Source organism: Pyrgilauda ruficollis, unplaced genomic scaffold, assembly GCF_017590135.1.
Source record: "Pyrgilauda ruficollis isolate IOZ18807 unplaced genomic scaffold, ASM1759013v1 scaffold178, whole genome shotgun sequence".
Classification (NCBI taxonomy): Eukaryota; Metazoa; Chordata; class Aves; order Passeriformes; family Passeridae; genus Pyrgilauda; species Pyrgilauda ruficollis.
In genome coordinates, this window is record NW_024516764.1 from 544,329 (window position 1) to 558,287 (window position 13,959).

General features: G+C 45.2%; 1 protein-coding gene across 1 annotated transcript in view; it reads left to right on the forward strand.

Moving 5' to 3' along the window:
- The window catches only part of KCNG2 (potassium voltage-gated channel modifier subfamily G member 2), a 53,587-nt gene extending 40,943 nt beyond the window's left edge, over positions 1-12,644 (forward strand). The window contains exon 3 of the mRNA XM_041464317.1: positions 10,239-12,644. Coding sequence (XP_041320251.1) covers positions 10,239-11,033 — 795 coding nt within the window. The 3' untranslated portion in view covers positions 11,034-12,644. The remainder of the gene's footprint in view (positions 1-10,238) is intronic.
- The last annotated feature ends 1,315 nt before the right edge of the window (positions 12,645-13,959 follow it).

The following is a 13,959-nucleotide window of genomic DNA, read 5'->3' on the forward strand; positions in this document are numbered from 1 at the left end:
CTCTGGTCATTCACTCACTCTACCCTCACCCTTCCATAAGTCACACACACACAAACAATCCCTTTCCCTAGCCCCATCTAATTTCCTGAGCCTGGATTCAAATAGGAAATACAGAGAATAGTGTGAAGGTCCCAGCCATCCTCAGCTGTGCTGGAAACTTGGCACCTGGTACACTGGGTAGCAATGATGACAAGAGAAATTGCAGCACTCTCCTGAAAAGTCTCTGCTCTGACTGTGAGCAGACACCGCAGAGATTTTCTCCCAGTCTGCAGCTCATTGCCTTCATACACAGTAGAAATGTTGGGTGTTTTAAGGTAGGCTCTTGTGTACTGCACTGCTGTCACAGAAAGCACTGTTTTTACTGTTGCCTTGAGCAGAAAGAGAGAATATGAAAGTGTGTGTGGTTTCGCCATGGTCACATCCACCTTGTAAAAATCCATCACAACTTAGAGAGCATTTCAGTGCAAGGGCACTGCAGGAGCTTGCTGTCAGCTGTGCCTGAGCTGCTACCAGCAGGAAGGCAAATCTTCCCACAGGCAGCACAGGCAAATCCTTCCCTTGCTTTCAGATAAGAGGATAAAGGGAGACTGCGGGGCGAGAGATACAGGTTTGGAAAAAAATGTCAAAGGAAATCAGTAAGCTTGACTCTGTCCTTCTTTCCTCCAAGGGAAAAAACAGACACCCCCAGATCTTATAGCAGGTTACAGGGTTGCAGGAACCAGTAAAATAAATATGGGTCAGTTAAACAGAACTAGCAGTGAGTGGGAGGCAGGAGGAGAAGAGCTTCAAAAAATTGTTGAAAGAAGTGAGAAATTTGGGTAAATAAGAGGGAAAATACACTTTAAAATTATATTAAGAATCAGTTGATCTTTTTATATAATTAATAAGCAAGAGAGAGAGGGAGAACAAGACACATTATTTTTTTAGTGTGAGACAAGCTTGAGGAGAAGAAGATGGAAAGAGGATGCTGGCTTTAGGAAGACCACAGTTCTAGGCAGTGTGTATCTGTGACCACAGCCAGGTGCCACCACATCACCTTTTCCCAGGTACTGGGTAGGTGTGAAAACCTTGGGAATGCCACTGCTTTGTCACACAGCCCCGTCCCTTTTGGGCTGGTTCTTTTGGAGTGGTGTGCAGGTGTTCCCATTCCCTGGGGAAACTGTTCAAACTGCACCCAAGTGCCCTTGGCAAGAACTCAGCCCTGCTTCTGCAGTTTGATGCTGGTTTGGTTTAAGGAAGATAGCCCTCATCTTTATTTCTGCAATCTTGCCCTGTCTGTGAGGACCAGGTGTGCTGCAAGTGCCAAGTGCCATTGCTCAAGCTTTTCCAAGTGCCAACTGAGTCTGCCTTGTTTTCAGAGCACTAGGATAGAAAATACTGTTCTTCAGAAATCAGATTTGCTAAGTTGCAGTGTAACTGGGCTTCTTCATATAAAAGCTCAGGCTCAAGCATTTGCTTAGATTTGCAGATACTGGATTTTTTTAAAAAACATTGTAAATTTTCAAGGCTCTGATGCCTCTATCAGAGCTAGAAAGTAGAGGGAGCTGAGAAGGAAGATTTCTAGTCATGTAAAATTAGGGGAAGAGGGGCACACTTGTCAGCAAGGACACTCCTGGTGCTTCATTATTCTCTTGGGGATTTTTATTTAAAATTTAGGTATAAAAAATGGGCCAAACCCAAAAAAAAAGCATTCTGGAAATCCAGAAATAGAAAATTCCAAGGTAATTTTAGTCAGAAATACTAAGAACATTGGTGTTTCTAAATTGAAGCTGTTCTTTGGAGGACACCTTGGCTTGGTGAAATCATCATTCTTTTTCCTGCCTTCCTGCCTCTGTCGGTGGCAGTGGCTGATAAACAAATCCTCTGTGCTCAGCTGCCCCAAGGCCAGGCTGGGCAGGCTGTGCTTGGTCCAAGCACAGTGGGCTGTGCAGGAATCCTGGGCACCCCTGGACCCCTGAGTCACCCAGGGGTGTTTCCCACAGAGGGCTCAGCTGCAGGGCAAAGACAAACAAGCCATATGGGCTGTGGTCTGTGAAATCCTGCCTGGAATGCCAGGGGAGTTGATGAGTTTCAAATACAATACCTTGTTTTCCTGGACCTGTGTCTTCCTGTGTAGCTATTTGTCTTCAGACAGTTTCCCGATGGCACTGAATGGTTGCAAAATGACCAAAGCAGACCCCAGGCACAAAAGTAGGGTTTTGATTTAGAATATTTGTTCAATCAAGTGGCAGTAAATCTATTCTTGTACATATAGGTTGTAATTCTCTAAGTATTAGTAATAGCCTGCTTATGTCTTACACTCATGAACAGGCAAAAGCTGTGGACCAGCCAGGTGGGGATCTCAGACCCCAAAGGCCAACTCCACCATCACCAAGAGATCATTTCCTTTGCCAGCTGAACCTTATGGGCAGGTAGGACTTGGAGGGGTCCTCTGAGGTGAGCACAGACCGTGTTCTCAAGGGAACTGCATCATACCACCAACCCTCAAAAAGGATGAAGCCTGAGAAGCTTCATCTCAAAAGGTCTCTCATCTTCCCTGTTCTTGCAGGGGGTCTTTTTTGGAACCTCGTGTGTCTTCTGGAGACCAGGTTCTGAAAGCTAGTATAGCTGAAATCTTCTTCTCTGGCCAGCACTCACCTGCCAATTAGTGAGGTGTTCCCTTTGAACGTAGCCAGCACAGACTGATCATGTAAGGTGCCTTTCCTTCACCCTCCTACCTCCCCTGCTGGTTGCAGTTATTCAGCTGATGGTGCTGCCCTTCCCAGCCACTCCTGGACCTCATCTGCAGAAAATGTTACCGAGGGTATATCGCTCCTCCTTATGTTATAGTACAGCCCCTCACTCCTGGTGAGTGGCGTTATCAGAGTGGGAGATAGGAGCAGCTGGCTGCTAGAGCTCACACTGGTTCCTTCAGCTGCTCCCAGCCACAGTCACAGAGTCTGAGGAGCTTTAAGACATTGGATGTCTTGACACTTCCGCCAGCCTCTCTGGATGAGGTGCTGTGCTTGTTCCTGATAGACATCTGAAAATCAGGCAAGTTGACTGTTTCATAGATATTTCATGGTCTGATTTATTCTTTCTGTGTTTCCTGCTTCTTGCTGAGTTTAGGTTTTGGTTGCTTTCCATAACGTAGATCCAGATAGCATTTTTTTCCCTCTAACAAATACTGTTGCTTTTGGAGAAGTGTGTGCTAAAAACGGGCACAGGCATGAGGAGAGCTAGTTCAGAAGAAGGTATTAACAAGAGGGCATTTTGTGCATCTGTAGTACTACTTACCTGCTTTCTATTCTTCTCAACAACAGCTCTGGGGCAAAAAGAGGCAGGATAGTGGACCAAAGTATATATCTCCATTTGTCAGGGGCAGTACATGAAGGAAGCAGGGAAGCGGAAGAAAGCCTTAGGATCACAGTGAGTCTTGCCTGGTAGGTAGGCAGTTGAATCCCTCGTGTCTGTGTCTTTCCCCACCATTCAGATGTACATGCCAAATCCGTGCAGTCAGCTGTTAGGACATCAATAGCATTTCCAGGGAAAAAGGTGTCAGTTAAACAGGTCTCAGAGCTCAGTGTTTATATGGCTTAGGAACCCAAGGCCTAATTACAGTGTCTTATTTTGGTTGTACAGTATGGGGCTGAGATGGCCCAAAGCATCAGCTGCTTGTGGATTGGGCAGAGTAACCCAAGGAGGCACAGCTGGTTCCCTCTGCAGCCTCCTGGATCAGGAGTGCCATCCTCATGTGTCTCCTGTCTCAGTAGTCCACAAGGGTAGTCACAGGTAGTCACGTGTCTTCTCTTCCCTCTCATTGACTCCCAGGCCCTTTTTTGAGCTTTCCACCTGGCTTCACAGTTACATGTCAGAGGAGCAATTTGAGACAAATTAAAGGCACATGCAGGTATCTCATTAACCCCCTGGCTGCATGACTGCAAGTGAATAGCACAGCATGCAATTCCATAAGCTGATTAGACGCTGGCTGAGTGTTTTAGCACACCCTGCAGTTACCTTCCAGCAGCTGCCATAGTCTTTTGGCATCTCCCTTGTTCCTGTTGGTGTTCCGTGTTTATTTGCAGCTTCACTGGCAGCTGAGGGGTTTTGAGAAGTGGTGATTTCGGGCTGTGCTGTCTCAGGATCAAGGGAAATCCAGAGGGGTAAGCATGCGTAGCTCCTGCCCACCTCCTTGCCCTTTCTCCTCAACAAAGACAAGTTATATAAGAGCTATCTTGTGTCCATAACAGGGCTGCACAAACTTGGCAATAGCCCTCCCTTCGGAAGGCACAGGTTCCCTTTGCTGGCAGCTGGGCTGAAGATGAAGCACGAGCCAAGCTTGAGTTACAGATCAAACTGTGGATCGCAAGAAGCAGAGGACTCTTTCATGGCCCTTCGGTGACTTTAAAAATAGAAATTGTTACTTTGACTTCATAGCCAGTCAGCTTTGAGGAGAGGCTGTGCAGTTATCTGAATCATCTTTGCTTGGGAGCACAAGGAAATATGCGGAGCAGGCTGACTGGAGTTCAGCCTGACCCCAGCGTTAATGGCAGAAGCTCTGAGTTACAATTGTCGTGTCTGTGGGTGGTCAGAGCCAGGGGAGATGCCTGTGCCCCAGGGCAGGGTGGGATGCTGCCCTTCGAAGGTCGTTCACATGGCAGAAGTCCTGCACTTATCCCTGCTGGGAAAATTGTCTGGATGCTTTAACCAGAAAATCACTTCAGAAAATTGCCTTTCATCAGAAAGTGCCAGCTTGAGCAATACCTTTGAGTTTCATTGGTGAGGCATGTTTCTGGGAATGTTGCTCTTTTGCTGGAACTTTTCTCAAGGAAGTCTTCTTCATTTTACAATGACAAGAGAGAGCAAATGATCCAGCAGCCAGTGCTCCAGGGCTCCCACGCACTGGGACAGAGCCAGATGCAAGCTTCCACCCTGCTCTCATAGGAGTAGGAGCTGGGTCTCTCCAAAGCCCAGCAAAGACTCCAAGTCTTGGGCTGCTGAATAATTGGCAGTGGAGGAGTGTCTGTCCTCTGGGTCACCTTGCAGATGTTCATTGAAACAGGCAGCTCAGTCTCCCACCCAAATCCAAGGGGAACACCCTAAGCCTATGGACTGGGGACTGTAGGCAGCATTGTCAGCAGCCTCAGGGCTGCAGGTCTCTGTCTGCAGGTCTCTTAACATGGATCTCTAATGCTGAGATCTCACTTGCATCAGAATTTCAAGTTCCACATTGATGTTAAAAAAGAGTTTTATCTGATGTGCACAGAGAAACACTTGAAACATGTGACCCAAAAGGCTCAAGTAACAAGGGGCAAGTGGACATGTACAAAAATATAATTTTAGAAATGTCCTTATTTTCAGGCTTATGTAAGTACTTTTGTATGCAATGCCTCTCATGTTGGGGTTTCTTATATATATATTTGACAGTAAGGGAAATCTCACTATAGGGTCAAAGTGGGCAGCATTGAAACTTCTTCCTTCAAAGTGCCGTGGAGCTGCTGACCTGACAAGAAAGTGCATGGAAAGCAACACAAGAACGGGAGCAGTTAGAGGTGATCTGGCTTTTGACATCTTCTAATGCAGAGGGATTAGTCAAAGCCTGCAAGAATCTAAGGAAGAGTCACAATTTTTTATCAGAAGACCAGAGGACAAAGGCAGGGCCAAGAAGTCACACAACACACAGTGGAGAATTTTTCTGAGGCTCAGTACAGGGTTCAGTACAAGTGAAATGGACTCTGCAAGCCAAACCAAAATGTTTCTGGAAGATGTCTGCCACTTTTAGACGGGCCATACAGAACAATGAATACAGATGGATTTGAACTCCAGTGACACCGATTTTCCTTTTTGTAATTTTCCTTTTGGCAAAAAAAAACCCCAATTCTCCAGAAGAAAGATGCTGTGCTTGGCTTTTTGACAGCAAATTTCTATAGTTCCTAATGAAGGAGACTCACTTTAATTTGACTGCACAGAATTACTGATGTCGTTCTTACTTTGTTTCCTTGTTCCTGGTGTTGACATTGTGTCATGTGTTGACAGTATATAGCCCCCAAATTCTGTGCAGCTGCAGATAATTTCCCGTACTCAAGAAACTTCTGCACGAAAAAGAAACCCAAACTACTCATAGTTTGAAAGAAAAAAATGTACACAGATAGATAAATAAATATACACACTTTGTGAAAAACAACTGTTTTCCCTGTAGCTCAATTTCATCAATCTAAATATGAAAAAGTAGTGATAAAACTGTATCCATTAGATTACAGGGTGAAGAAAGTTTGTTACTTGGTATAAGGGAGAGCTGTTTTGCTTATAAATAGTAAAAAGCAGTGTGTAGTTGTTAATGGACATGTTTATGGCCACAAGCTGGTATAGCTCAAATTTTTTTGAGAACATACAGATTTGATGAAGACCTATTTTGGGCAGGATACCCTATTCTGCTAGGACTTGTTTTTCTTGTGTTCCAATGGCTGATTAATTCCTGATTTTTTTTATCCATCTATGTGTGTGCCTGAGAATTTTTGCTTTGTTTTCTTGAACGGAAAACCTCAAAAGCCCAAGCAGAATTACAGCATCCATTTGGACTGGAACACATAGTTTAGAAAGCAAAACTTGCCTTTTTTTTTTTCTTCTTTCTTAACCAATGCTGTAGTCAAGCAAGGGGAAAAAAAAAAAAAAACAGCAAGGAAAAGCAGCTGCAGCTGAAAGAAATGAAGTGCAAAAGAGTATGAAACACAATTTTGAGTTGTTGTTTTTTATAACATGTGAGGGTAGTAATAGGACACACCTAGATGATGTTGAAACATGGTCCAAGGGATAGGAAGACATTTAATTAGTGGAAAAAAGAGACCTCTGGCAGGTTGATTGACACATAGATCTGTTTTGTAAAAGCATGTTCAGACCCTCTTATTCTTAGGACAGCCTTTGGGCAGAGCCTGGCTTGTTCAGATTGTGCTAGGTTAATAAGGATACTGAGCAAGTTGCTGGAGATAATTATGCATTTGCTGGAAGGGGGGATTGTTTCATCCTGTTGAAGTGAACTCTGTGTAGTAAAATATTATCACTCCACTGTACTGAAAGTAAACATTTTGACTTACATATTATTTGTCAGCTGTGGAGAGTGGGAAGAGTGGAAAAAAGCCAGGGCCCAGCCGCAGCTCTGGATGGCGGAAATTTCAGCTTCTCATCTTGATGGGCAAAGATGCAGCTTGCTTCTGCAGTGTTGGATTATCTGAGCTCCAGGTTCCACCAAGCTTCTTGAGCTTGGTGGAACAAAGGTTGCCAGGCTGCTCCTGCACCTGCATTTGGGATGTAGCTCTGCAGGACGACTGAAGACATAAACAGCAATACTTTAGGCCTGTTTATCCTGACACAGGATAAACGTGTCAGAGTGTGGGAGAGCTGACAGCGTCTTCCAAAAGTCATCTTTCTTGGTAGCCCATTCGTGAGGAGCAATCTTCACTCCCATTTTCTCCTATACCAAAACTTACACACAAAATCACTTCTCCTTTGAGTCTTTGACTCACAGGAGTCTCCTTTGACTCATGTGAGTCTCCTTTCCATATGCAGCTAATAGAAAGTGCTGGGGGAATTAGGTGCCAAATTAGCTATTAATCACCTGAGTGACTTTGTAGATTCATTTTAAGGCTAAATTCCCCATTCACTGACTTTGCCAAAACTTTTAGTGGCACAAAAAGTCTATATATGTGCATCAGAATCCAGAACACTTCCTGCCAGATGGGGCTCTTAAGGCCAGGTGCATCCGAGTTTCCATAGGTGGTGGTCCAAGTAATGATGCACCTGTCAGAGAAAGCAAATTTGCACATTTGGGTATTCATCTTGTCATTGCTGTTGCTTTGCTTAAGCAAAAGCTATTCTTCTCTGGGTTGTCATCCTAACGCCGCAATCTGATCCTCTAGAGCACCTGCAAGGATAAGATGAAGAGCTGCAATCACCTGCAGCGACTGCCCTTAGGTGTGAGATCAAGCATATCCTGATGAGAGATTCCCAGGCAGCAGAGTTCTTGGACAATATGGGTCTGAAGGCTGGTTTCTGGGTCATAAGGAGAGAAGTTAGTGGTACAGGCAGAGTCCTTCCACTGACTTTGTGAGCTTTGTCTCTGGCTCAGAGAGCCAGATTTGTGTTGTGGTGTGAAAGCATCTTAATTCTGTATTTGATAGAAGAGCTTGACAGCATAATTATGCTGTGATAGGAGGAAAGCTCCTAGAAACAAAATCTTATATCCTATGTATTATGCTTGTGACAAAAATACTTAGTTATGACCAAATTAGTTTGGTGAGGCAGATTTAAATTAAGCTCCTTCTAGTGTTCACACATATCAAAATTCGGAATTTAAAGAGAGGCTATCCGAGCTACTATACTGGTAAAATAAGATTAACATTCCTCCCTGCAATATGCTTAAAAACTTGACAGTAATTTCAATGGGACAAGTAATTTTCCTCTCCATATCAGCATGACCCCCTGGGAAACAGTGGGAGGTACCTCATGTGCCAATTTAAAGTAGAATACAAAACAAAAATCCATAAACACGAGGCATCACAATTTTTTATTTGGGTTACTACAAGGACCATAAATGCTGGCTCTGAGTATTCCTTTTCACATCTCTTTTACTTGTTGACATCTCTTTAGTTATTGTCTCAATCTCTTCTTAAGTGTGAGATGTGCAGGGTGCCTCAGCATTTTGGTTATCACACTGAGGTAACCCAAGGCTTTGCATCCAATGTGATGACACTGCTCTCACTGCTGGCCCTTGAAACATATCCAGTCCCTCCACATTTTGGGGAAGGCTGCAGTTAGTGAATAGGGCAAAAGCCTCATCAGTCTTTTGCTGGATGCTTTCTTTTCCAAACAGGGAAAAAGCCTGTGCATACACACTTCAGGAGGAATGAAGTTAGGATGTGGTGCTGTGCATTAAAAATTTCGTTGTCTCTCTGGAGCAAGAGACTCCTGTAGCTGAGTATGTGGGCAGAACTGCTAATAGATGTGCCAGGTTCTCAGCTTCTCCAGTGGTGAAATGGAAACCAGCTTGACACAGCTTTGCCATTCTCATCTGATGTTTTATTGCTATAATTTGGCATAGGCAAGTAAAATAAGGTTGGGCATTGGGACCTAATACCTGTTGCATCCAGTGGGAGTCATGCACCTCACTATCATGGACTGACTCCTTACAACAAACTGTTTCACAAACTGTTCCACAAACTGTTCAAACTGGCACACTGAGTAAATATACACCTCCCTTAAATAAGTATACCTTGCCTTCTACACAAAGCCCCCGGAGCATTCACACTTTTATATGAGCATTTACAGAGGAAACAGCACTAGCCCTATAATTGTCCACATCAAAATCTGTTTATTTAGAGAAGCTGTTTATTATTCAGCTAGAGGTACCAAGAGTGATATAGCAGAAAATTGCCACAGTATTAACAACCGAGGAGTGGCCATCACCAGCATTATTGTTTATTGCCTTTCCAGTGCACTGAGGCTTGTTTACAAGCATCGTAACTAAAGACCCAGAGCTCTCTTTATTTGCCACCAAGTGAGCCTGCAGGGAAGAGCGGGGGAAGAAAGCTTGGGGAAGGCACTGTGGTCACTAGTTGTTACAGGTGCAGTAACTAAAAACACTTATCTCTCCATACCCCATTCTATCCTGTGGTATTTTTTCTTTTAGAAATGCCTACATTTCTCAACACTTTATATAAGCGTTTGACTGTAGGGGTAGCGTCTTAATAAATGTTCACTGGAATATAAAATATGTACTGTATTTAGTGAATAATAGATTATAGATAACTCCAAGCATATCACATAAAATGCTGTAGGTGTTTATGAGGCATTAGTAAGCAATTTATTATTGATCAGGAAGGGAAGAAAGGATCACATATTTATTACAATCCATGAATCCTGTATTAATCTTTTTTAAAAGGTGTTAAAGTTCATTTCTTGGTTAGAAATGAAGTGCGAGCCGCTGGCCTTTTAGCAGTAGGCTCTCTGACCAACAGCTGGTAAGATCACACCAAGTTCTTGGCAGCTTTGGGACACTCCAGAGAACTGTTGACCCATCCTGTAGTCAAACACGTAGCCTCTGGTTTTAGTACCTCTCAGCAGCCATGATTTTGCTTTGGTACATCACAATTCGTATCAATTTCATGTGGTGCTTTCCTTTAAGAACTGACACTCTCTTTGTTTCACTCCCTGGCTAAGTCTGTTTCTTCCCTCTTTTATGTGTTTCCCACTCCTCTTCTCCCCAGGGTGAATGCTCACGAAAGTGCTATGACATCTTTGTGCTGGAGACGGTGTGCGTGGCGTGGTTTTCCTTTGAGTTCCTGCTGCGATCCATCCAGGCAGAAAACAAGTGTGCTTTCCTGAAAACCCCGCTCAACATCATTGACATCCTGGCCATTCTGCCTTTCTACATCTCCCTCATTGTGGATGTGGTTTCCACAAAGAACAGCAGCAAGCCTGGCGGGGGAGCTGGGAACAAGTACCTGGAGCGTGTGGGGCTGGTGCTGCGCTTCCTGCGGGCGCTGCGCATCCTGTACGTGATGCGGCTGGCGCGGCACTCGCTGGGGCTGCAGACGCTGGGGCTCACCGTGCGCCGCTGCACCCGTGAGTTCGGGCTGCTCCTCCTCTTCCTCTGTGTCGCCATGGCCCTCTTCTCGCCGCTGGTGTACTTGGCTGAGAGCGAACTGGGAGCCAAGCAAGAGTTCACCAGTGTCCCCACCAGTTACTGGTGGGCCGTGATCTCCATGACAACTGTTGGCTACGGGGACATGGTGCCTCGTAGCATCCCTGGACAGGTGGTAGCCCTGAGCAGCATCTTGAGTGGGATTTTGCTGATGGCTTTCCCAGTCACATCCATCTTTCATACCTTTTCCCGCTCCTACAGTGAGCTGAAGGAGCAGCAGCAGCGAGTAGCCAGCAGGCAGGTGCGCCAGCGGCGAGAGAACACTGAGCTCCTGGGAGGTGACAGTACAAGGGGGCTCAGTGCCACATTCCCACCAAGTGCTGGTGAGCAGGAGGGTCTGACCTTGGTGGACCAGTAAACCAAGAGAAGTTCCTGACCCTGAACAGCTGAGGACATATGTTGGCAGCCCAAGAAGCAGCGGACAAGGGAGGTCAGTTCTGCAAGAAGAATGCCATAAACTGCATAAATGAGGGGCAGACACATACAAGGTTTCTCTAAAGACCAACTTCTGATCCTAAGGGACCTCTAAAAAGAGCCCCTACAAATCCTACCAAGTACAGCTCTGCTCCATTGCTTTTCTTAGGGCTTTTCTACTGAGCAAGTATTTTTGGGTATGCCCAAGGAGCAGCCATTGAACATAGCCAGCCAGCTGAATGTAATGTGAAGCACAGCCTGTGCCAGGTGCCATGCGGCACAGCAACCAGCGTGCCACCTCCTCCATGCCCTGTTCAGTGGCACTCCCTGTGCGAGGGGCTGAGCAAGGGGCTCCCCGTGCTGCAACACCCCACAGCATGTTTGTTTTGGCAGCACCACCAAGGAACACAAACCTCAGACAAGCCAAGGGGCAAGAGAAGGACAGAAGCATTCCTTCAGCTTAAACAGGGGCTTGCTTTTGTCTTCTACAGATGAAGCAGCGCAGCCGGAGCGCTGGCAGCACTGCCAGCTCTGAATTGTGTGTGAGCACAGTTTGCATTATTTAGTAGAGATACATATTTACCATCCTAAGCTTTATATCTTAGTCCCATGACAGAAATATACATACAAAAAAATCTTCCTGACTATGGTACTAAATGTTTACTTGGTTATTTGTCCTTTGCTAACAGTCAAATATTAAAAATACCATTACAAAAGATGACATTTCTCCACTTTCTGTTAACCATTTCCATCTCTCGTGTATCGAGAAATGAGTTTAACAGGCAGCTGAACCAATCTGAACTACATGTAGCTCAAGAAGGGGAGGGCAATGTTAAACCAGCAGTGACTCCCAGCTCTGCATAGTCTTCCTCAGTGGTGGTGGCTGCACTGAGTGCAGTTGTGTGCAAACAGGAGTAGGGGAGCGGTACAAACCCAGTGAAGCCAGCGAGACACCTTCAGTGGGCTCTGGCTCAAGCTGCAGTGCAGCAGCTGTGCTCTGCGTTAGGAGCAGCCTTTTGGTTTTATCCTCCTACTAAGAAAAAGACAATCCTGTCATTAGAACAAGTGTTCTGGCTCTTCTTCCTGATTCTCAAAGCATTTAAGTCATTTTAAAGGGAAAATTAATCATATGGTGGCATCTGCATGTTTGCTTATTGATGCCAGCCCAGGCATGAGATTTCCAGCCTCCACCCTGGTGGAGCTGTGTAGCTGGTCCAAGTCAGGATGCTGTGTGGGTCTTTCAGTGCTCCTACAGGTGGGATGTGGTCAGGGAATGGAGGCAGATAGAACCCAACAGTCTCTTGTACCTACACTCCTATTTGTACTAAAGCCATGCAGTGTCACCCTCCATATTCTCCACGCACCAGGAAGGGAACAAAACCTGATGTATTGAAGATGGGATTTATCTGGTCTGTTGTTTGGGGGTTTTTTTGCCTCAACATATGTTTTAAAACTAATCCTACATTAGCAAACTCTCATATTAAGCCATTCCTTATAGGAATGAAGCAAGGGAAATAGAAAAGTTACACTTTATTTTAATAAAGATATAAAGCTTTGTTGCTGACTCTTTGTGTCTGATGGTTTGGGTGTGGAGGGAGGTGGTATTTTGCCATGCTGATGTGAAGTAACTCATGTTACTTGCTGCTGAGCACTGCAGGAGATGGAGGCAGCAAAACTGAGCCCCCCTACTCTGCAGGATGCACCAGGGTCAGCAAAGCCCCAGCTGTGTTGAACTGCAGGCAAACCAAATGCAGGGGCCCACACCAGGGTTCTGCCCATCCTTCATGGCCCAGCAGCACCGGGAACACGTGTTCCTTGTGCTAGAGAGGAGGGCCAAGGGTTGGTGCCTGGTGGCTGGGCTGACTCAGACTCCTAGCAAAGCAATGCCAGCACTGGGTTGCTGTGACTCACAAAAATATTTTAATTTTATTGTTTTTTTTATTCCCGGCGCAGACATTTCATTCTTTAAGGATTTTTAAGGTCTCATATCAGGGATACAGCTTTGGAGCCAGCTGATTGCAAACCAGCAAAGGGAGCAGTGGCAGGGGGACAGTGTGGCCTGGTGCTGAGGAGCAGCACTGCATCTTCTGGTGGCATTCAGGTGCTCAGTCTTAAGGTGGCACCCGACAGACTCACTAGGTGGACTCACAAGTTCACTCCTCATGGTGATCTGGCTTGTGCACACCAGGTGTGTTTCATGCTCCGTCTCCAGTGGGAATGAAGCGACCACAGCTAGTGTGCATGGAAGGTGCAGAATGCATCTCCTCAAGGTGGTGAAACCCTAAAATTGCAAGCACCCTTACCTTACTACTAGAAAAGCCACACTGGAGTAGACATCCTTGCAGAATGAAGAGTTTCACACTTGCAGTGCCAGCAAATAACCATGAATCAATGCAGCTTTTGGCTTTGTAGCATGAAAAAACCAGTGCTGGGACAGCAAACTGCAGCTTAGCAGCTGTGTAGAAAAACAGACTGATGACACCATATTGCTGCTCTTCTCCATCAAGTTGCAATTGTCCTACAATAGTGAGATCTTTGTAATTTTCAAAAGGCACATAATTAATGCCAGCATGCACAGAGTTGTAATAAAGTGACAAAACCCTCTCATTATGTCTCCTAGTCAAAGCCTGGCTTTTAATAAAGTTTCATTTTATCTACTGGGATGACAGATGAGGAAACAAATATAAACCAGGAACCTTTTAAACAAATTATTTTTGGAAGCTATATAAAGTTGTGATGCACACATTGCCAGACATAAAAGACACACAGAGAATAAATTTCACCCAGGGCAGCTGTTGTTACAGGTGGTGCTTATTGCTTTTGATCAGCTGCTGGAGAATGTTGGTTTTCTCGTTGTTTGTTGTATATGG